Here is a 25,373-nt window from a genome sequence, read left to right on the forward strand (position 1 = left end):
AAATGTGAATTTGGTCTCCTTTTTAATTTATTTGCTCATCTATTTAGAGTCATGTACTTAATCTGAGTTTATTGATATTTGATTACATTTGTCCTGTGTGCTCAGTCTCATGTATTTTAGGTGTTCCAGTTTCTTTTTTACTGAAATGTTATATGAACATAAGAAATAGGAGCAGGTATAGGCCATTTGGCCCCTCAAGCCTGTCCTGCCATCCAAGATGATGCGTTATCTTCCCCAGGCCACAATTGCTCTCAAGCCAGCTATCTTAGCCTCAACTCCCCGATATTTCAAAAACTTCAAATACTTTCAGTAATCTAGCCTCTCCAAATTCCTGGAGTATAAAATCCCAGACATCCACACCCCTCTGGGAGAAGAAATTCATCCACATCTTAGTTTTAAATGAGTGTCCCCTTATTCTGTAACTTAGTCAACTAGTTTGAGATTCCCTCGCTAGTGGAAACATCTTTGCAACATCTACTCTGTCAAGCCCCCTCAAAGACTTGTATGTTTCAATAAACCCTTTTTCCTAAACTCTATATAAAGGCCTAAAGATCAAACTTATTTCGCAAAACAATTCCCCAAGCCCCATTCCAATTTATTTATTTTAGTTGCTTTCTCATTTCAAAAGAAAACATCTTTAAAATTATACATCAGGTTTTAGGTCTTGGGTGTTTAAAACTCGCAGATCCTGTCAACGTTATCCTTCTGAGGTGATTTCCTTTTCAACTTCTGAATCATTAACAAGTTACAGATTAAGATAACTACTGCCTCCTTGATGCACTAGGGCAGGAATCAGTACATCTGGAAAGTCATCATCTACTTCATTTATCAATTCTGACTTTAAAACCAGTTTAGCTTTCTTCATCTAATAAAGGATTGAAGTTTCTCATTAAAATAACTTGCATGTCCTTCCAAACCTTTCATAGGGTAAATTGCCCTCTAATGTGACCTCCTGGCATTGATTACATACCCCTACTGTTCGCTTCGATGTCGTTTTATGCTTTTATACAAATAATTAATCTCGTATGTTTCTACTTCAGAAAGATCAGCTTTTACCTCAAATTTACAGGGATATACTATCACCCTAAATATTGTCCTATCACTTTCTTTATTGGCTTATGATGAAGCTAAACTTTTAATCTTGTAATACACTAAAAGACTGAGAGATTATGCATTTTAGATCAGTTAGCATACATGGAGAATGGTGGAGAGTGATAATAATAAATAAAACTGCTGTATATTGCATACACCAGAAGGAAAACATTGAAGTTCTAATAACAACACACAATTCATCTTCATAAATCTGTTCCTGTGAATTATATTTTTATACATAATGTTTTCAGTAATTGCAAAATGATATTTTGTTGCAGTTGGTAGCGCAGTGATCTCTGAGTCAGAAGATTGTGGGTTCAAATCTCACTCCACGACATAAGCAGAAATCTCCTCACTGACACTATTTTAGTGCTGAGAGAGGAAAGGAAAAGTCACCATAGTTCTATAGGTGACTTTAAGCTGAGGGTCACGACACCTCAGGTGAGAAGGGAGGTTGAGAAAGCAGAACCTTCATCGTACCGTCAGCCCATGTTGGAATTAAATCTGCGCTGTTTGTCTCATTTTGCCTCATAAACCAGCCATCCAGCCAACTGAGCTAAGCAACTCCACTCCTGCACCCCCTCCCACCCCCACCGAACATGCTGAGAGAGTACTGCACTATTGGTGTTGCTGTTTCTCATGTGAGCTGTTAAACCAAGGCAACTCTCTTCAAGTTGGATGTGAAAGATGCCATGGCATTATTTTGAAAGGCAGTATGGGCGGACTTCCTGCTAATCCTCTTTTCTGCTGCACAGGCTGCCGATATCTATGCACAGCAGTGGGTTCCGGAAGCAGAAGTCAATGCCAAGGGAGTATTAGGCATGGGAGTTACTAACAATGTTCTGGTCAATACTTTTCACTCAATCTCCATCTCAAAAACAGATTATCTAGTCTTTATTATATTTTCTACTTGTAGGAGTTTGTTGTGCACAAGTTGACCATGTCTCTTACATTGCAAAATGACTATACTATATTTCAATGGCTGTAAAGTACTTTGGGACATTCTAAGGTTATTTTGTTTTACCTTCTTTCACTTGAAATGCTAAAACCAACATTTTCACAAGATGAAGAGAACAATATAACTTGCAAGTTATTATCTGTGATAAAACTGGATGACTGTCATTATGCCACACTCTTCTATCCAACATATCAAAAGACATTAATCTATATTTGAAAGGAAGGCTTGAAAAAGTAACTTGCCTTTTTATTGTCATACATGACCTCAGGATGTTCCAAAGTACTTTCCAGTCATTTAAGTACTAATGATGCGTAGTTACTGTTGCAATGTAGGAAACATTGTAATGGCTTCAACAATTTCTAAATACATCATTACTACATTTTACCCTTTTAGACACTTTAAAATGTTTGCCCTGCAATACATTCAAATGTGGGTGTTTAACAAGTTGACATTATAGCTCATGCTCAGTTTCAGCCTCATTATTTGATGCAATGTCATTCATTTAGATCAACCTCTGGACCATCAGCCTTTTGAAACTGTTGGTTAGTTTTTTTCTAGTTCTCAATTGCTATCTACATGCACTAATACGAAAAGGTGGATATCTGTCAGATTGTCAGTTGATAGCAGTCTTTCCCTGGAATCATAAGAATGCAAGTTGAAGTTCCAATATGGACGAAAGTCACTAATTCCGAAAAGTGCAAGAAGTTCATAGACTTTGTCATTAAGAATGAGATCATACATCCCTTTCTCTGCCAATCAATCCAATCTTCCACCAATGGCATAACTGGACTTCACATTTTTTCTCTAGTTGCTTTCCAATCCTCATTTATTCCTCATGAGATCATCTTCATTGTGTTTCACTGTTCATGAAACACAACTTGTGGTATTTTTTAATGTTCTATTCCTACTAAAATGTAGACTATGCATCGTGTCTTCTTGATCCAAGGTTAATTGTTAATGTAAATGGCTCCCTCCCATTAGGTTCTTTTTCACTCGCTATCAAATCTGCCACCATCAAGCATCCACTTAAAAGCCATACTTGACAATTCCATCTTTGCAACCTACTATCTCATCCCAAATGCGCTTTCCTCTCCAAAGTCCTGGAAGATGTTGTCAATACACAAGTTTACATTTATCTCTTCAAACTCCATGTTTGCTTAAACTCTTCAGTGGTGTTTCTATCTATTTTGTAAGACGATAGTATTAAGAGTAGAACCAGGCTATTCGGCCCATGAGGTCTGCTGTACCATTCAATCATGACTGATATGTTTCTCAAACCCATTCTGTTGTCTTCTTCCCATAACCTGTGCTCCCCTTACTGTGATTGGCTGAATCAAATTAACAAAATATATCTGAGATTATGATGTATATCTCTTCCTTATTCTGCTCAAATGTTTTATACCTTTGACATGTCACACCATCCTTGATATTTGATTTTACAGGATTGATGTATTCCTTCATTGCTTCAACCCCATCAGTATCTATAAATTTCTCTAGCAGTTCAAATCTATGAGAACATTCTTGCAATCATGACCTCTTAGCTAACCTCCATTCCTCACTCCACTGGCTTTGTCTTCAGTCTTAAATTAGTCATTAAATTCTGTAATGCCATACTTAAATTTCTTCAAGTCTTTTTCCTTTCATAGAACCCTCTTTAAAACTATACTATTAGCCAAGCTCTAGTCAGCCAAGTCTCTTCATCTGTGTTAATTTTTCCCTCATGAATCTCCTTGGACTGGCTTCTTATGTTAAAGGTGCTACATATGTGCAAGTATTTCTAAATTTGCCTGCCAAGAGGGTATGATAAAAATAACTACATCAGCTTCCAAATTTACCTGGCAATACAGAATTAAAAAATTACTGATTGAATTATCACTGATGTACTGGACAATATTTATCCTTCAATCAACATTCCAAAAATTGTAATTGGTCATTACAATAATAGTGTATATGGGAGCTTGCTGTGTTCAAATTTGTTTCTGTATTGCCTACAACACTAGGGCAGCAGAAACATGGGAACACCATTGCCTACAAGTTGCCTCCAAGCCATTCATCATTCTGACTTGGAAATATATTGCTGCTCCTTAAGTGTTGCTGGGTAAATATCCTGGATCTCCCTCCCTCATCCCATTATTGGTCTATCTGCACCACATGAACTGCAGTAGTTCAAAAGGCAGCTCACCACCACCTTCTTACAGGCATCCATATCCCATGAGTGAATAGTAAATAAACTGCAAAATTAATTCATTAGTTGCAAAGAGGTTTGGAATGTCCTATTGTTCTGAAAGTGCTATATTTCTATGTGATGATAAGGCACAGAAGGCCATCTGACCCTTTGTGCCCTTTCTGTCATTCGAAACAGTCTTTTATACAATGATAAAACACATTACTACATCATAACCTTCTTAAGAGAAACTTGCATCAGAATAGCGCCTTTACTATTCATGACCACCAGATATCTCAAATCATTTTGCTATGAAAAAGCTGTGAAACAATCAATGGTCCCAGAAGGCCTTATATGAATATAAGTGCATTTTTTAAAGTTTAGTGATAAAGCAGAGAGGGAGGCCATTCAGTCCAGCATGCCTTCTCCATCATTCCAAGGAACATAAGGGACAGAAGGCCATCTGATCCATTATGTGAATGGCCTATCATCAAAGCTAGAAATCAAGTCTGCCAGCACAATGGCTAGCACTGCTGCATCACAGCATCAAGGACCTGGGTTTGATTCCAGTCTTAGATGACAGTCCGTGTAGAGTTTGCACGTTGTCCCCAGGTTTCTGCCAAATGGTCTGGTTTCCTCCCACAGTCCAAAGATATGCATGGACTGACTATGCTAAATTGCCTATAGTGTCCAGGGATGTGCAATGTAGATGAATCAGCCATGGGAAATTGGAGTTGCTCTTGGAGGGACAGTGTGGGCTTGATGGGCCAAATGCCCTGCTTCCACACTGAATTTCACACTAAGTGAAATTATACATAGTGTTTTAATATATATACTTATTTGTTTAAAAAAATCATTCATGGGATATGGGTAACACTGGCTGGACCAGCATTTATTGCTCATCCCCAATTGCCCTTGGGACGATTTTGGCAGCATTTTCCACTGCAGTCCGTGTGCTGTGAATAGACCCACAATGCTGTTAGAAAAGGAGTACCAGGATTTTGAGAAACAGCAGCATATTTCTAAATTCTGGATTAGTGGTGCTGGGAAGAGCACAGCAGTTCAGGCAGCATCCGAGGAGCAGTAAAATCGGCGTTTCGGGCAAAAGCCATTCATCAGGAATATTTCCAAGTCAGGGCCTTGAGGTGCTGTACTAGTAGCCCTCCCTCTTAGCTAGCTTTGGGTTCAACTGCAACCTGTTGACTTTGTACATTTAGTTGTAATAATTATGGCAGGACATCATGTATGTATTACAAGAGTCAGAGGCAGCAGAGGAGGCAGGTTCAATTGTCCATTTAAAACAGATAATAATTTCCTCCTCATATCTGAGTAGTAAGTGTGATATTCTTTACCACGGAGGGCTATAGATGTTAGATCATTTAAGTATATACAAAGTTGAGATAGATAGATGTATACTCACGAAAGGTTGTTGAGGGCGGGGGAAGGAAAGTGAAGCTGAAGATTAGATAAATTCTAAACAACCTGTGCAGATATGTTATTGTACACCTCGGAGCAGGTGGGAGTTGAACATTTTCCCTGGAGGGTCAGATGCTGAGGGGTGACCTTATAGAGGCTTATAAGATCATGAGGAACATGGACAGCGTGAACAGTCAAGGTCTTTTCCACAGGGTAGGGAAGTCCAAAACTAGAGGGCATAGGTTAGGGTGAGAGGGGAAAGATTTAAAAGGGACCTAAGGGGTAACTTTTAAATTCAGAGGGTGGTGCGTGTATGCAATGAACTGCCAGAGGAAGTGGTGGAGGCTAGTACAACATTTAAAAGGCATCTGTATGGGTATATGAATACGAAGGGTTTAGAGAGATATGCGCCAAATTTTGGCAAATGGGACTAGATTAATTTTGGATATCTGATCGGCATGGACAGGTTGGACCAAAAGATCTGTTTCCGTGCTGTACGTCTCTATGACTATGAATCCAGGACTCCTAATCCACAGATGGGCACACTCCAAATATCCCTCTTGGAGTGGAGGATTATCTAATAGTGAATGACCCAGTTGAGAAGCCTGCAGATTTGATGAGCAGAATTGCCTGCATTCACCCCTCCCACTTTACAGTTATCCTAAAAGGAAGATTTTATGAGCTGGGGAAGATATGGACAGTCGGGGTTGGGGGGTGGCAGGCTGGATCCAAGAATAACAGACAGCAAAAACAACCACCTGATGAAGGAGCAGCGCTTCGAAAGCTAATGCTTCCAATAAAACCTGTTGGATTATAACCTGGCGTTGTGTGATTTTTAACTTTGAGGAAAAACAGAAATTGTTGGCTAAACACAGCAGGTCTGGCAGCATCTATGGACAGAAAGGGTTAACGTTTCGGCTCCAATGACCCTTCTTCTGAACCCAAGAGTTTGTTTCAGATTTCCAGCATCGGCAGTTTTTTTGCGGGGACAGAACCATAGAGTAGGTTTTAAAACGGCGCGAAAAGGAAATAAAAAAGCAGGAATTCTTGGCCGAGACTCAAAAAGGCCAAAAAAAAGACCCCAGAAACCAAAGGCCGAAAATCAGCAGTGTCCTGCAACAGAGGAGGGAGGGGGTGCGAGTTAAGGTTTCGAGTTCGGTGACCCTTCATCGAGGGCGAGGTGTGGAAGAGGAAGAGACCCTTCGGCCCATCACGTGGCGTCGCCCCCGCGCCAACTCATCAAACAGTTGGGTCTCGCGTTCGCCACGAGACGGTCCAGGACGTTGGGGGCGGAGCGTAGAAGGCGGAGCAGGAAGGACCGTGTCGAATGTGCCGTTCGGAGTGGAGCGGTGCGCGTGTCGAGAGGGACAGAGTCAGAGAGTGAGTAGGAGAGGGAGGGGAAGGGCAGACCGGGTCGGGCGTGTCGAATCAGCTGCCGCCAGTTGGGTAAACGTAGGACGCAGGCGCAGTGCCACCTCCCCGTCTGTCTATCTGTCTCTGTTCGCCCTCCCCCACCCCCCTCCCTTCGCGTTCAATGGACGAAAAGTGCGGCCGCGAGCAGCCCTCAGCTCCCGCTCCTCTCACCAATGGAGACGCCCAACAGCAGCAGGCCGCCTGCGACTTAATCACCAAAGTAAGCGATGTCTCAGACGGTCAGAAAACGAAGAAAAAGAAGAAGAAAACAGGTGAGAGCCCAGTCCGAGATCTTATCAAACCGGTGTAAATGTTATTGACGGGGGATAGGTTATAAAAAAAATGTCGGTTGATGATGATGATGGTGGTGGGGAGGTGGGAGGTAGGTTTGCAGCCGTGGTTCCTGGTGACCTTGGTGCCTTTAGTTATACTCTTTAGGCCCCTGAAGGCCGGGCCGGATCTTAATTCCCCCCCCTCCCCCCGTCTCTTGATAGCCGTCTGTCTTTCTCTCCTCCTCCACGTTCCCCCTCTCTCTCTCTTCTGAGGGAATGAGGCGCGGGTGCCGCCGGTGGTGGTGGATGGTTGGAGCCTTTTTTACTTTCAAAAAGGCTTTGCCGGTGTGTGTTGGAGTGGGCAGGCCGCAGGCCGCAGGCCCCGGCCTCCCGGCCCGTGGATGATGATGATGGTTGTGGTGGCGGCGGTGGTGGTGATGATGATGCCGGCTCACTGGAATGTTCTTCAGCTGCCATTTCCTGTCCGCCATGTTGGAGGAGACCCACACACAGTCTCTCCCTCTTTAGAGTTGAATGGTCATCTCCTTTTAAACAACAATTTCCCCGCCAGCTCAATGTACCTCTGGCAAACAGGAGGAGACTGCATTGTTGCTGGGTTCTTATTTTTGAAAGGGGAAACAGATTCTTTATAAACAGTTATCCCACTCTCCTGCACAGACACACACTAACTAGGAAAGACAGGGAGTGTTGCTAGCGGCCCCTTCCTCGCCTCGTCTATTTTTTCGCTCCAGCATTTGACTTTTTTTTTCTTTTTCTTTTGATCTTCTGGTCTTCAAGGGTGATCTCGCCCTCGACAGTTAACACCCTACAGATTCATCTCGAGGTTTCATGTTCGTCTCTCTATTTATTCTCTCTACATGATTTGCTCTTTTCCCTCCCCCGCCCGGAAAATATGTATTCGTGATTTTGTACTTTAATTTTTGAGATATTTTGGAAGAGTCCATTATTTGGCAGGTGCAGTGTTTGGCATAGACAGTTTGCAACGTGGGAAAGTATGTAAGCGGTCCAGTTACAATCGGGAGCATCGAACACTTTTCGTTTGGAGATCTTTATTTAATATTCTTAAAACATTTAATTTTTAGGGCAAAATTATTTCAGTTACGGTATATTGACAGGGCATTTGCAGAGTGAAACAGAATTTTGGGTCTCACCAGGGCCTACTTCAGGTAAAGAAAGCCTAGGCGCAAAATGCGTGGCATTCACAAAATAACCTGATGTGACTTGTTTCATTTACATTAAGAATCGAATTGCTTTGATTTCAGAAATCTTTCATGCGTTTTTGTCTTCAAATACATTTAATTCAATGTGTAGATCAGTCATATGTTTGTCATTAAGTGTAAGGTTGAACTATGTGCTAGATTCTTACAAGCACACTGGATTTAAATGAGCATACTGTATATTGTGTACAGGCATATTTTCAAAAATATGTGAAATGGTGGATATTCAGTAATGTCAGAAGCATTCCTACATATGTAGTTTGTCATAAGTGTTTGAATACTGGCAAATATGGATGTCAATGATTATTTTTAAACTTTACATTAACATTCAAGCTATCCAGGATACACACTATAATAATTTGTTGAGGACTTTGTCTTAATTCCAACTGCTTGTGATTGAGATCTGAGGGGTTGTTTATGTGAAGAAATGCCATTATATTTAAGCATTTACCATGGCTTGATGAGCTGTTTATATCTAGTTGTATATTTGTTCATTATTATAATTAACCTGTGTGAAAAGAGGTCTCCCAGCTAATTTCATAATTTTGAATTGTGTTAACATGCATATAACAGCCTTTCTGTTTCTTAAAGTAGGCTTTGTTCAGTTGTAATGTATTACTCCAAACTTTGCTATTCCTTTCCAAGTGGTTTGATATTATTGTAAGCAGGAAAATAAAATGCTTAATACAGTCCTTGTGTTTGAAAAGGCAAGGACTGATTCAGGCTAGTCAACATGCCTTTGTGCGTGGGATAGCATGTCTCTCAAACCTGATTTGAGTGTTTTAAAGAAGTAACAAAGAGGATTGATGAGGGCAGAGCGGTAGATATGATCTGTGTGGACTTGAGTAAAGGGTTTGACAAGGTTCCCCGTGGGAGACTGGTTAGCAAGGTTAGATCTCACAGAATACAGGGAGAACTCGCCATTTGGATACAGAACTGGCTCAAAGGTAGAAGACAGAGGGTGGTGGTGGAGGGTTGTTTTTCAGACTGGAGACCTGTGGCCGGTGGAGTGCCACAAGGATCGGTGCTGGGTCCACTATTTTTTATTACATATATAAATGATTTGTATGTGAGCATAAGAAGTATAGGTAGTAAGTTTGCAGATGACATCAAAATTGGATGTGTAGTGGATGGTGAAGAGGGTTACCTCAGATTACAACAGGATCTTAATCAGATGGGCCAATGGGCTAAGAAGTGGCAGATAGAGTTTAATTTAGAAAAATACGAGGTTCTGCATTTTGGGAAAGCAAATCTTAACAGGACTTATACACTTAATGGTAAGGTGCTAGGGAGTGTTACTGAACGAAGAGACCTTGGAGAGCAGGTTCATAGATCCTTGAAAATGGAGTCGCTGGTAGATAGAATATTGAAGAAGGCGTTTGGTATGCTTTTCTTTATTGGTCAGAGTATTGAGTACAGTAGTTGGGAGGTCATGTTGCAGCTCTACAGGACATTGGTTAGGCCACTGTTGGAATATTGCGTGCAATTCTGGACTCCTTCCTATTGGAAAGATGTTGTGAAACTTGAAAGGGTTCAGAAAAGACGTACAAGGATGTTGCCAGGGTTGGAGGATTTGAGCTATAGGGAGAGGTTGAATGGCTAGGGTTGTTTTCCTTGGAGTGTCAGAGGCTGAGGGGTGACCTTATATAGGTTTATAAAATCATGAGGGTCATGGATATGGTAAATAGACAAGGTCTCTTCCCTGGGGTCGTGGAGTCCAGAATTAGACTGCATAGGTTTAGGGTGATTTAGAGATGCCGGTGTTGGACTGGGGTGTACAAAATTAAAAATCACACAACACCAGGTTATAGTCCAACAGATTTAATTGGAAGCACACACCTGATGGAGTGTCACTCCGAAAGCTAGTGTGCTTCCAATTAAACCTTTTGGACAATAACCTGGTGTTGTGTGATTTTTAACTAGGTTTAGGGTGAGAGGGGAAAGATATAAAAGAGACCTAAGGGGGCAACCTTTTGACAAAGAGGGTGGTCTGTTTTTGGAATGAGTTGTCCGAGGAAGTGGTGAAGGCTAGTATGATTGCAATATTTAAAAGACATCTGGATGGGTATATGAATAGGAAGGGTTTGGATCGATATGGGCTGGTTCTGGATTAGTGGTGCTGGAAAAGCACAGCTGTTCAGGCGGTATCCCGAGGAGCAGTAAAATCGACGTTTCGGGCAAAAGCCCTTCATCAGGACCCTGTATTCCTGATGAAGGGCTTTTGCCTGAAATGTTGATTTTACTGCTCCTCGGATGCTGCTTGAACTGCTGGGATATGGGCTGGGTGTTGTCAGGTGGGACTAGATTGGGTTGGGATATCTGGTTGGTACGGACAAGTAGGACAAAAGGATCTGTTTCCGTGCTGTACTTTATGACTCTCTCAGCACCAGGGACCTGGGCAACTGTCTATGTGGAGTTTGCACATTCTCCCTGTGTTTGCGTGGATTTCCTCTGGGTGCTGCAGTTTCCTCTCACAATCCAAAGATGTGCAGGACAGGTGAATTGGTCATGCTAAATTGCCCATAGTGTTCAGGGATGTGTCGGTTAGGTGCATTAGTCAGGGATAAATGTAGAGTAGTAGGGAAATGGGTCTGGGTGGGTTACTCCTCGGCGGATCGGTGTGGACTTGTTGGGTCAAATGGCCTGTAGTGAGTCTATGATTTGTATGATCAAGTATAATGCAGAATATAGACAGATGCTTGATTTGCCTCTTAATTTGATTAAATTTGTCTTCAAAAAAACCACTTCTTCATTGCCTGCCCTGCTTCCATGGTTATGTCCCTGGAGAAAGAGCACGCGCTGTCCACAAACACCAACTTTCAGGGACAGGTGGGTATGGCAGGGAGTGGTGTGCATTATCTTCCCCCTCCAACTCTATTTTGATTTAATCCCTGCCCTCCACTTCACTGTTTGATCTCACAGCATTGCCCTCTGAGAAGGGCACTGCTTGTCACTGGCCACTTGGATGTTTCCTTTCTTCCTGGTGGTGGAAATTGAATAAAGATTTGTACACCTGTTGTCTTTCACTTTGTCTCACACCTGCATACAGAGAAAAAATTTGTAAAAAACCGCTTCTTGTTCAAAAAGTGGTGCAAATGACCTTCTCTAATTCTATCAGTGGGTTAGTAAAATTACAGTAAAGTTATTTAACACTGGTGAAAAACTCTTGAGCTGCTCTGAATTAGATGTAACTCTTGAGTTCATTGAGGGCAGTAAACAATCCAGAAAAAATTCCAGAATCTTCAGCTTGAAGTTTGCTCTTGCTTGGTTTGAAGTGGCAGTTTTATAAAAGTAATAGCTTTATTGTAGTAAAGTTATATAACTCAAGTGCAGCATTTTCTTGAAATAGAATGCGTTTATTCTGTTTTTAATTGAATTCCTTCTTTTGTAAATAATCTTCCCATTTAAAGGTAATTTGAATCTTTATTTGCTGTTTTGAGGCTTTCATAGTTCACTTGTGGAGCATCTCAACTCCATTTTACATTACAGGTCCAGCATAGAATCATGGAGTCATACAGCACAGAAACAAACCCTTTGGTCAACTTGTCTGTGCCGACCTGACATCCCCATTCTCACGTATTCCCATTTGCCAGTATTTTACCCATACTCTCTCAACCCTTCCTATTCATTAGCCCATCCAAATGCCTTTTAAATGTTGTGATTGTACCTGCCCCAATCAGCTCCTTAGCAGTTTGTTTCATACGTGCGCCACTTTCTGTGTGAAGAAGTTAGCCCATGGGTTCTTTTTAAATCTGTCCCCTCTCACCTTGACCAATGACTTTTTAAAAAAATTAGCCTTTTTTTTTCTAATCATCCTGTTCAGTGATGTAATTACACACCTCGAGCAGGTGTGGCTGGAACCTGGGGCTCTTAGTCCAGGTCTAGGGGCACTACCACTGTGCCACAAGGTAGATGAAAGTTTAATGAATAAAATGTTTCAAAGTTGCTCATTGATTTTGTTGGGTGATTTTTAAATAGCATTCAAAGGAAAATTGATTTTTTTTTTGCCATACTTCCCTAATATTGATCTGTTTGAAAATTTAGTTCATAATAGTTAGTCTTGAATTATTTTACCCATCATGAAAGGACAAGCATTCTCTTCATGCTGTGTAGCAAATTGCTGTCCACTTGTTTTGATGAAGCAATTCTGTTATCTGTTCCTTCTGAAAAGTTTTGTGATTGGTTAATTTTCTTGTACATGAGTTATATAACGAAGTCATTTGATTAGACTAATTTGGATTAGCAAACGTGTTTGACCTTTGAATAAAGGCAGGATAATGTGGATGCTGGAAATTTGAAATAAAAACAAATGGTCTGGAAGCATTTCTGGAGAGAGAAATAATCTTAAAGTTTTGAGTCCAATATGACTCTTCAGAACAGAGGTCATGGCAAGACTGTATTACATTGTAATTATACTAACCGTTTAATGCGTCATTGTTATGTTGCCTGTCTGTTTTATTTACATGCTATTACATGAGTTCACTTTCTTTTAAAGAAAATAGCACCAGGGAACCTTTTAAGTATTAAAACATAGATTTATTGAATCCCTACAGTGCAAGTAGAGGCCATTTGGCTCATCTTTTCTGTCTGCACCAAACCTCTGAGGAGCATCCCACCCTATCCCAATAACTTGATATTTACCATACTTAACCAACCTAATCTGTATATCTCTAAATACTACAGGGCAATTTTGCATGGCCAATCCAGCTAACCTGCTGTGGACTGTGGGAGAAAACTGGAGGACCCACAGGAAATTCTCTCAGACTCTGGGAGAATTGTGCAACTCCACATGGTCACCCAAGGTTGGAATTGAACCTGGGGGTCCCTGGTGCTCTGAGACAACAGTGTTAACCACTGAGCCACTCAGGAATGAAAAGGGCCTTGACCCTTGATTTAAAAGTCTGGTGCTGTATCGACTGAGCTATCCAGACTCCTTCCTGCATCGGTTGCTGACTTCAGAAAATACATGCTACTGCTCATATCGAGAGATTTGGTCTGTTTTAAAGTTTTCATGCTTGATTACACTGTGCACAAATACAGGGGAGCCTCGAATTTCCGAGCTAGATGGGCAGGCACTATTTCATTGGATAATTGCTTATTCGGTTAATTGATTTCCTCTGCGGCTCGGAGTTTTCCGTAAGGTCTGTTCCCTGTTCAGGAGTCTCTGCAAAAGTACACTACGGATGAGATCCTGCTCCCTCAACCCTGCACCCCTGTCCATCCTCACCCACCACCTGACCCCCGTCTGCTGCCTTTTTGGGGTGAGTCTCCAAATAGCATGCGTGTATACATGCACGCATGCACTGTTTTGACAGGTTCCACCTCTACCCTGTGCAGGACGATGTTGGAGAGATTATCTAGAGAAGGGGGAGTTTTAGGGTTCATTCATTTGGAGACGGTGCCTAGACTGTCCAGGACTATTCTCGGCAGCATTTTAGTGAGCTGAGTTCATTTTTTAATCATTGTACCTGCAAACAAAAGACGCTATCAGGGTTGAAACAGCTGTTTGACGTAATGTTTCTATCGGGACCTTGAGATCTCCTTCGGATAATTCGATGTTCGGATAATCGAGGTTCCTCTGAGCTTCATTTAAGTAGAAGAGATAAATATCAATTGATCATGTAGCAGATCATTGTAGGGGCAAAGATAGAATGTTCATTAACTTAACATATGTTTATTTTCAGTGTATTGCATAACAGAGGTCTCAAAGTCATAATTACTCAGCCAGCCTTTCCTTCCTGTTGAAGGCGCACTAATGTGGCAGTGAGAGAGCTTCATTCAACAACTGGTTCACACTGTACCTGATCAACTGTGTGACAGGAAGGGACAATATGTACCCTGTGTTTCACATACTCTTAAACTTGTGCACGACAGATTTTAAGTAGGAATGAATTTATGAAAATTACACATTCTGACCAAACCTTTGCTATTAGTGTCTCAATCTTTTATTGTTGAATTTTTCATTATGTACTCCACTCCCTGGAGAACCTGTAGTGCTCACTCAGAAATCCATCACAGTCTGAAGCTGCTGAGTGAGACAAGGATCTGTTGACGGCAAGTGGGAACAAATTATCAGCTGATAAATGGTGCATTGGAATTTACTTAGACTGCTAGATTTTGAACAGAAGCAGACTGTCTCAGATTGGGAGTTAACAATAAAATCTAAAGTTGGTGAGTGTTTTAAATGAAGGGGCAGTTTCCATTGGGCCCGAAGTGACGAGAGAGTTCTTTGCTGTTCCATAAAATTTTCCTAGATGTCAGCCCATGTCGACTCTTTGAATAAGACTGCTAAATTGTGTACTGAAAGCTTGCACCTATAAATGGCTGCACTTCCCTGTAAAATTGGTTTGGATAGTGTGAGCATTGCAGCTACTGGATAATAATATTTAACCTGTGATTCCAGTGTGCTCACCCAAAGATGAACAAATAGTGTAAGAAAATCCATTATCCAAAGTACTGTAAAGATAATTTACATTTGTGTGTCTTGAAAGGTATACCATTGTGAAGGATCTAGATTCTTTATTACTAGATTGCATTCCATTTCCTTGTGTCCTATTGTTCAAATTTCTTTTAGAAAAAAATATAAACTTCTATACTGAAATTTTAATGAAAATATAATTGGGGAAATAGGATTTTAGTTAATCTGCATCTTCAAATCTTTTAAAATGTTTCATTGCTAATTAATTATTTCTGAAGTATAGTTTTTTGCATGCACAACTATTAGCATGAAAATCAGTGGCCAGCTCGTGCAGCACTGAAATGTCAGCTTAGATTGTGCTTAACGTGATTTGAACATGTAACCTTCAATGATTACATTGCTGTAATTGATCCAAGCTGACCATGCTAGAGTTAAATGGTTAATATTAAAACAGCAGATTTCCTTCTGATTTCAATCTAGTTTCCCCTACTTTTAAATATTTCTTTCTCCAAATTCATATTGCCGAGATTTGTCCATATCAGTAATAGGCACATTTAAAGACAAGGTAATCTCTAATTTTAAATATCTCTGACACCTTGAGAGATACTCTGGAGAAGGTTAGTCTAGGGAGAATGGTACATGCATGTCAGACAGGAAAGACTTTCTCCTTAGTTTTGAAGAGCTAGAGTAGTGAATGTTCTTGTCAGTTGGTGTCATTCCTCATGCTGTGATATTTAATAGGGAACTTTAATTCTTGATTTTGTTCAGGAGACTGGTCTGACCTACAATGGGGAGGAAGTGATTCTTGTTAAATATTTTAAAATGTTCAAGAAGGAAATAGAATATTGGTCTCTGCAAATTCTTTGCCGTTTTGTAATGTTTTAAAGATTCCTCTTACTAAATAAGTCAAGTTCTTGGCCTTGTTGAACTAGTTTTCCTTGCTTTTCTACCTGCTCACGTCCTGATTGCTGTCCTATCTATTTCTCAACTTGTGCATTGAATGCAATTTCTATAGTTAAGATTTACCTGTTCATTTTTTTGAGGACAGTGTTGTTGGCTTATTGATCTTCTTTGTATTTTGAGTAATTACTCGAATGTCGTTCTTTATAACTGCTCCTTTATTGTTGCTTCTATACTAAAATGAAAAATTACCAATGTCCTACTGGACCGTAGGGCAGTTCTTGTGAGAAATAGAGATGCCTGGTAGTTGTTTAACCATTTTAAAAGAATAATAAAGATCTAACCTTTTGTCTCATTTCAGGTTTTGAAGAATTAAATGGTGATGCTGGATCAGAAGACGAGGTTGAATTTGCAGCAAGCCAGGAAACCGAAGAAGTAAATTTGATTTCTTCCAGCGCAACTAATGGCAGGAAGCAATTTTTAGACACTAATTTCAACCCCAGGCACACAACAAAAACTATCACCTATAACCGAGTGGGTAATAAAACAAAGAGTTATAATCACAAAAACAGTATGGACAAAAAAAATGACAAAGTCTTTGATAATAAATCTAGGGATAGCAGATCAATTGAAAAGAAGGAGGCATTGTCATTTCTCAATGGTGTTATAACTAGCAGCTCTGGGTACATTACAAATGGATTTTCTGTCAAGAATTCAGCCGACAATGATGGTAGTGGATCTGAGAGTGGTTACACCACACCGAAGAAACGTAAAGGCAGGAGGAATAGTGACAAAAGTATTGATAACTTAAATTTATTTCAAGACAAAATCATGCAGCACGAGGGGAACCCAAGTTCTCCAAAATTGGATCTTGAGAATGCCAAACTTGAGGTATCTGAGCAAAAGACAAATCGTCTAGAAAATGCTAAGCCCAGTGGAAGGTATGAACTCACAGCAGTTAGTCCAGTCACAGCTCGAGCGAAGATGGGAGCTGGTGAAACCCAACGGAAGAACTCTGATGGAAAACCTAGTGGTGGTAAAAAGTTTGAAGACCGGCCTAAATCAAAGGTAGCATCTGTAACTTCAAAGGAAGACTCTTGGACACTATTTAAGCCACCTCCAGTCTTCCCAGTGGACAACAGTAGTGCAAAAATTGTTCCCAAGATTAGTTATGCAAGTAAAGTTAAAGAGAACCTCAACAAATCACCCTCAAATCAGTCATTGGCTGTGGACACTCAGGCACAAGCTTCAGGTCGTTTGTCACAGGTTCCTATGTCTGCTGTGAAAGCTGTCACCTCATCTAGCTTCTCTAACGGTTTGGCTTCAGGAGTGACTGATGGGCATATTGCTGTTTCAGGAGTCCAGACAGTTACTGCTGCTAATACTGTAGTGCCTGCCTCCTCTGGGAGTGAGACTTCTGTGTCCCCTGATGGCTCAGACCCAATGGCCATGGAACAAAGAAAGCAGGGTCTCTTTTTCTACCCTTCAAATATGCAATCTGTGCTTCCTAGCACGAAGCCAGTTGAACTGCCGTCACAGACAACTCAACAAAACCTGGGGGATATTTTCCAGAACCAATGGGGATTATCTTTTATAAATGAGCCAAGTGCTGGCCCTGAGTTAGCCACTGCAAGATCTGTGGATAACCCACCTCTGGAGGTGACGTTTCAAGCTGAATGTGCTGCCTCTTTGGTTTCACAGGGTGCTGAACTGCTTTCAACAGGATCTGAAATTCCTGTGTTTCCAAAGGCTTATGAATTAGACAAACGGACTAGCCCTCAGGTTCTCAGCAGTGTCATGAAGACTGCCACAGTGGCTGCTGGTGTTTCTGCTGAGGGCATGTCCTTGCCTATGGAACCACATGTTAATGACCTGCAAAAGATGGCTGCTACAAGCCAAAGTGCAATAGTTTTTGTCCCAAAAGACTTTGGGAGTGAAACACCACAACAAGCCTCTTCTACCAATGCTTTGGTGCAGTCAGCCAAAGAAAACCCAAGGTACCACAGAGGCTTTGACAGAAAGGACAGCTTTGGGTCATTTGACTTGAAATCTGCTGTTATGTATCACACTAAAGGTAATATTTTAATGGAGCTTGCGCACACATTATTGCAGTGCAGGATCACAACACTAACAGGATATTTCCTAACCTTATTGAACTTTGAACAATCTTTCTTGGTAGAAGTTATCCTCTTACAATGTGAATTTCCATTTCTTGGTGTGACTGACTGTCATCTGATTGGGTATTTGTTTAGTCCTAATTGTATATCAAGCTGTAATGATCCTGGTAATTTAATGGGATGGAAGATATTTCTTCCATCATTTAAATTGTTTGTTTTAAATTGATTTGCTTTTATCTAAATTATTTCTAGCATTGCTGAAATTAATTCTTTGCACAAGAGCTAGGTTTTTGGCCAGGCCAGCATTTAAGTGGCAGTGAGTTAACTTCAATATAATTGTGACCTACAAGGCTATTTTAGAGACAGTTGAGTCATCTGCAGTGCTGTGTATGAAGTCACAGGTACCCAGTCACTATTGTTGATGAGACCAGGCTATGAAGCCAGCTTTTAATTCAATTTATTTATTTACCTCATTAAAAATGTCTCAAATATTCTGCTATACTTTGAACCCATGCTTCTGGATTGCTTCTCCGGTAACTTAGTCATTTTACTCTTCAATCCTCTTCCACCATTTAAATTTTGGTTTTGCTTTCACTTGATTTGGCTTTATCTAACTTTTGACACTGCTAAACATAATGTATGGAATGCCCAAAGAATAGGTCGAGGGGCTTTTCTTCAAGCCTGCTGTTCGGCCTTGATTTGTTAGACCTTGTATGCTTTGTAGGTAGAGTATATGCACATGTAACATTGCTACGATATATAGATTAAAACAACCTAAAGTTAAAGCAGTTCGCCATCAGTTTTAGAAATGGGTTAATGAAGGTCACCCCACCCGCCCTCCACGTCCTCACTTCACCTCAAGATTATACTCCAAATGTCATTCCCACAACCCTCCTAGTGAGATCAATAAGTTAGCACTATCTTTGAGTTGCACTTTTGGTCCGTTTGAGGTGGTGTATTTCCCACCAAGACTTTGAAATGCCCATGTATTTGAAATGCAATTGTAGAAAGACAAGCCTCTGCTTGTGACTGAGTTTCAATGAGTAAGCAACAAGTTGCATGGATTTGGACCTTTTCAATGTAATTAAGCACCCTAAGGTATTTTGAGTGTTAGTGCGTGACTATCAATACTCATTTCTATGTTTGATAGGTTTGATAAGGGATTTAATTCTCCATCCTAAAGAAGGAAAATGTAGCGCAATATGGGTAGGGAATTTCACAGCTGAAGGTACAGCAGTCTGTAAGTGAAACAATTATATTCTGGAACATTCAAGAGACCAAAATTGAAACAATGCAATGATCTGGGAGGACTGTAGGATTTCAGTAAACTAGCGATACTGTGTATATACCCACATATAGGTTTAATCTCATGTATACGTCAATCTCTTATTTTGGCCAAAAGTTCCTTATTTTCCATATATCGTGTGTATAAGTTGACCCTACTATATTGCATTTCAACCTCTTATAAAGAAAATTGCATTTTCACAATAACCCATTTAAACAAAATCTCATTCATTCATATTTGTACTCTACTCGCCGCGCTGTATTTACTATATTGCGTCTCCATTCATTCATTCATTCGTTCATAACTCACTGCATTTGGTTTATTACAGCACGTTTTGATTCATTCATTCAGCCCAATACTAAGTCTATCGGTACCTATTGGATGCTGTTCACTATACATCCAAAAGTTAATATCATTAAAAAGTTAACCATTTTAATTGTGCCATTATATCTGATTAAAAGCGAGGTACGTTGGCTGCGTACTGGTATATCTTTAATTCTTTGAAAAGTTTGTTAATGTTGTTGAGGTTTATGATATGAGAGTAAATGGGAGGGGAATAGAAGAATTTGGTGTGAAAGTTCAAGACACTTACACATTCAGAATTTAAGGTTTCATTTTAAGTGTGCCATTATACCAGGCCATGACTATATTGAGCAGTGTGATTTTGAAGGATTTCAATGAATCTTTGACATGTTAAATTTTTGTGCCAGTCTCTTGCTTTAACTGTTAATTATCTTTATCGTTAAACATTGTTTTCTTCTTTGCTTGGGGTTAGTTGAGTGATCAAATCAACCTTTGCCAATAATACGGTATTTCGAACTGCAGCATGAATTTCAGCCCCTCAAAACCAGTGCCTGTGTATTAGTCGACCCTCAAAATTGATCCTTTAAAAGTAATCTTAAAAATTCAACATACACACGAGTATATGTGGTATTTGAAAATAGTGGTGATAGTTCTAAAACTCAGGCATTGCTTGAGCAGAAGCCAACACGTGCATAAAGATAGTGTTTTGAATTATCTCAATTCTGAGTGTAGGCAAACCTAATAGTTATTAAAGCCATGTGAGAGGATTTTGCCTACAAATTAGTTCTAGCAAGGATGGAGTTAGACGATGTTATGAAGGTGACCTCAGGTGATATTGATGTAGAAGTAAAGTGTAGCCATGAAAAGGAAAGCTGCAATCGCTGAGTCTCTACTTTGACAGGAAAGAGGAGGGTAGAACAAGAAAAGTAGAATGTCATCCAGCTGGATGACAGGTATTGAAACAGAAATTTATACTCAACCATGTCAAATGAATTCTATTTGGAGAGATTCAAACAAGCTCATTTAAAGATAGACAAGATTTTAGAAGGAGGCCAACTGTTTAAGGATTTTGGAGAGGGAATGGTATGGAGCTGGTTTTCTAAGGACAGAGGAATTAACAAATTTTTGCAATCTTTGACAGTAGAGACTATTGGAGAGAACGTTTAAGTTGGGTAACATGAGAGCCAGAAAGGGAAGTTTTTTGTGGGAATTGGCTATTGTGAGTGAGGTGGGTCTCATCAAAATGAATTCTGATAGGAGAGAAACTACAGATCCAAATTCAGGGTTAAAGAAAGTTGGGGCAAAGTGCAAAATGACAAGCAACATATTTTTAATCTTTCTTGATGACACTTAAATTTCTTATTTTTCCCAACGATGCTCTTAAGTGACTAATGGTGAATGATCATGCCTGTACCTCTCCAAAAGGGTGAAGATGAGTATTGCAGACATGGTGGAGAGCTGCTGTAGTGATGTATGATGGATTAAATGCCTACGTTTGATATTTGGGAATTGGAAAGTGTGCAGCCAGTGACCTGAATGAGACTTTCTCCCCATCCAGATTCAAAGAATTGAGCTTGAAAGGGAAATGTGGTCAGACCACAATACAAGACAATGTCCAGAGATTGCCTCATCAATAATAGTCATGTTATGGATAATGTAGGTATGCAAGATGACAATTGAAATGCTTGGTTGTGTATGCATGTAAGAAAGTTCAAACAAAGGGCAGTATTTAGGAAAAAAAGACCATTGAATTAAAAGGAGAGAAAGCCAAATGAATTGAGATATAACGTTAAATCTCCTGAGGATGACAATTTGCTTAGTACAGTGAGAATGTCCAAGTATACCAATTGCAATTGATAAATGTAATCTGATCAAGCTTTGATTTGTCCCTGCTTTTGAATTGTACTAAATTTAAGTAGCTTGGATTGGTTATTAAATAAAAGTTGAGCTCTGTGTAGCTGTTTTGTAGTAGCCTAGTGGAATAGTGAGTTCAAATATTAGAATGTGAAAGTGTCAACTAATCCTGAATAGCAAAAATCCAAATGACTGCAAGGTGATAGTTAAAAATAAAATATGTGCAGTTGCTAGAATGTACCAATTCCAAGTGAAACTCAACAGGATCAAATAGAGTTGGTTTTGAATCATCTAAACATCAAATAAGAACATTTGAATTTAGACAAAAAAGACTTTGGCCCTTTCAGTCTGCTATGTCATTCATTGAGATCATGGTTGTAAGGTAGGGGAATCAATCTGTCTTCACCTTTAAAAATATTCAGTGACCTGCTGCATTAATGGATTTCAAATGAATGGTTTTGGACTGCGTGGAATTCGAGGGATCAAAGGAAATCTTCTTAGCTGCCCCCAGTCATTAGCTGCTGTGGCTTTATGCTATTAATGTCTACCTCCGAACTGAAGAAAGATGTAATTACGAAATGGTCTGCAAAGTTTATAAATGGCTTTCCATGTATTAATACTTTGCAAGTAATTATTGTGGTGGGGACTTTTTTGGAATACAGATTGTGCATAAAATCTTATGTTCATTTTTGGTGAAGAATATTTGAATGTAATCACCCATGCCTCCAAAGATTGCTTTGTCTTCCTAGCACTGTAATTGCAAAATACAGTAGAATTGTGCAAATGTTCTGTAAATGACTGAAGAAAGGAAGAAGTGAATTTTCAGGACAGAGAGAATGGCATCCAGTTGTTCCAGCAAGGTTGCCTTTCCTGCCATTTTCCATCTGTCAGAATAGGATACAAGAAATATTGAAACCTGTCATTGTCAAATATTACAATGCTTGGTGTGTTTTTCCACCTGCCACACAACTAGTTTCAGTGGGATGCTGCTCAACTGACATCAGTGGCGAGATTGACAATCAGTTAGGGCAGTGTCATTAATTAGCTTGATTTGGGAGGCATTCTGGCTGAGAAACATCAAGTGGTTAGCATTGCTGCCTCACAGCACTAGGGTCCCAGGTTCGATTCCAGCCTCTGGCGACTGTGTGGAGTTTGTACATTCTCCCTGAGTCTGCGTGGGTCTCCTCCGGGTGCTCTGGTTTCCTCCCACAGTCCAAAGATGTGCAAGTTAGGTGAATTGGCCATGCTAAATTGTCCATAGTGCTAGGTGCATTAGTCAGAGGGAAATGGGTCTGAGTGGGTTACTCTTCGGAGGGTTGGGGTGGACAAGTTAGGCCGAAGGGCCTGTTTCCGCACTGTAGGGAACCTAATCTAATCTAATCATGTCAAGCCAGCAGTGGCTAAAGTAAACTGAAAATTCATACGTCTCTCTAATAAATTGCAATGTCAAAGGTTTAAGAAAATAGTATTTTATATTGGACGTTTCTCCCAAATGTGCCCATGCTTACAACTTGGTAGGAGAAATAAAGCTGGATTTTTGTGATCTTAATAGTATCGCAAGCAAAAAAAGTTATATTTGGAAGTATGTCCTTGTGTTCAAGAAATCGGTCTTGATTGACCGGAGGAATCTACTATAGTTTCAGATTCATGCAAAGCCGTGTTCATCCTGCGTGGCATTTAAAGTCCACGTGCCTCTGGTGCCTCCTACAGGCAATGCAGTAAACCGGTATAATTTGTGGTCCTTTGCACTACTGAGATGCCTTTGAGAAAAAGTAGTCTTTCACAGAATTGAGTGTATTCTGCATACATTGCAGCAAAATTTTGAAGAATTAGGTTGATTTAGTTATTGCTGCAGGGCTTTGAATAATTTAATATGTCTTACTTTGCAATACTTTCATCTGCCATACAGTCAACCTCAGCTAAAGTAAAAATATGGAGTACAAAGTATACATCAAAAATGCAGAAACCTCTGAGGCTTGATTTTTGTCCTGCTTTTAAATTCAACTGTTAGCCAGAAAGAACTAATCATATATTGCAGTGTTTATGTAGGAATTCCACAGCATGCTCTTAGATTTGTGGGTTTGAATTTTTTTGCTGAGTTGATTTTAGGATTTTAATTCTTATAATAAAAGGTAGAAATGGTTAATGTAGCTTGTTTGGAAAAAAATAGTTTTGTGCACCTTTTCATTTCTAGCACTTATCCTATTATTGAGAATGTAGTTGAGTATTGCAGGTGACAGAATCACTAATTCATCCTAAGTAAGTATACTTGTTTTTGTGCCCAATCAATATGAATGCTATTTAATGTAACAGTGGGATTTTGATGTTTGGCACCCACATTTACTATCTGATGGTCAAAAATGAAAATAAATTTTCCCATGTGGAGAATCAAAGGTCTCGCCTCACTAAATTCAACTTGGGATATGGATATTAGGAATTGGGCCTTGAGGCCTGAATGGGACACTCCAGTTTAGAATACTACATTGCATTCTACATAATGCCAACATTACACAAGTATGCAAATACCAATTTCTCACCCATAGAAATCAAGTGCTATATCAAGTAGAGGGAAATAATTTATATTATTTGTGTTCTCAGTTTGAGAAAACAAAAGCTAATTAGCCTGGATGAAGGAACTTCAGGAATAGTTGACTGCATAATCAGTAATTTAAACATGTTTGACTTAAGATGTGGAACAGCATCTTTAAAGATGTATTAGTTTGATTTCCAGTTATAAGCAGAGCTCCATTTTATATAACTCAATCTGGTCTTGTGGCACAGTGGTAGCGGCACTTCCTTTGAGGCAGGAGGTCTGAATTCAAAGACCGCCTGACCCACTGTTCTGTTAATTGCTATGACATGTCTGAGTAGGTTGATTTTTTTTTAAATAAAAGGTTTTGTGCTCTTTTGAAGGGGCTGAGCATCTTATCAGTGCATCCAGGAGTTCAGCTACACCTGCAACCTCCTTGATCTTCTGCGTTTCTTTTATTTATTCATTTTGAGAGATGTGGGCATCGCTGGCTGGCCAGAATTTATTGCCCATCCCTAGTTGTCCTTGAAGGTGATAGTGAGCTGCTGCCTTGAACTGATGCGGTCCACCTGCTGTGGGTTGACCCACAATGCCATTAGGGAGGGAATTCCAGAATTTGACCCAGTGACAAGAAGCACTGATCTATTTCCAAGTCAGGGTGGTGAGTGGCATGGAGGGGAATTTGAAGATGGTGATGTTCCCAAATATCTGCTGCCCTTGTTCTCCTAGATGAAGGTGTCGTGGGTTTGGTAGTTGCTGTCTAAGGATCTTTGAGTTTGTACAGTGTGTCTTGTAGATAATGCAAACTGTTCCTATTGTGTGTCAGTAGTGGAGGGAGTGAATGCTTGTGGATGCAGTGCCAGTCAAGTGGGCTGCTTTGTCCTGGATGGTGTCCAGTTTCTTGAGTTTTGATGGAGCTGCATTTGTTCAGACAAGGGAGGAGTATTTCACCACACTCCTGACTTGGACCCTGTAGATGGTGGACAGGCTTTCGGGAGTCAGGAGGTAACTTACAAGTTGCAGTTTTCAGAGCCTCTGACCTGCTTTTGTAGCTACTCTGTTTGTGGTGAGTCCAGTTGAGTTTCTGATCAATGATAGTTCCAAGGATGTTGTTAGTGTGGGATTCAATGATGGTTACACCATTGAATGTCAAGGGCTGGTGGTTAGATTGTCTCTTATTGATGATGGTCACAGCTTGGTATTTGTGTGGTGCAAACGTTACTTGTCAGCCCAAGTCTGGATATTGTCCAGATCTTGTTGCATTTGGACATGTACTGCTTCAGTGTATGAGGAATCACGAATGGTGCTGATTCTCTGTGCAAAATGCAAATTCAGTGTGTTCAGCTAAAACAGGAATACAATCAGTTCTGCAAACCTTGAAACTTAGTTTGAATCAGGCTATTGTAGTCAACA

At 40.1% G+C, this 25,373-nt stretch overlaps 1 protein-coding gene across 1 annotated transcript in view; it reads left to right on the top strand.

Moving 5' to 3' along the window:
- The first annotated feature begins 7,016 nt into the window (after nt 1-7,016).
- nufip2 (nuclear FMR1 interacting protein 2) overlaps nt 7,017-25,373 on the top strand; it is a 30,397-nt gene continuing 12,040 nt past the window's right edge. The window contains exons 1-2 of the mRNA XM_043718403.1: nt 7,017-7,315; nt 16,233-17,945. Of these exons, the coding sequence (XP_043574338.1) occupies nt 7,165-7,315; nt 16,233-17,945 (1,864 nt within the window). The 5' untranslated portion in view covers nt 7,017-7,164. The remainder of the gene's footprint in view (nt 7,316-16,232; nt 17,946-25,373) is intronic.

The sequence above is a fragment of the Chiloscyllium plagiosum genome, chromosome 28, assembly GCF_004010195.1.
Source record: "Chiloscyllium plagiosum isolate BGI_BamShark_2017 chromosome 28, ASM401019v2, whole genome shotgun sequence".
NCBI lineage: Eukaryota > Metazoa > Chordata > Chondrichthyes > Orectolobiformes > Hemiscylliidae > Chiloscyllium > Chiloscyllium plagiosum.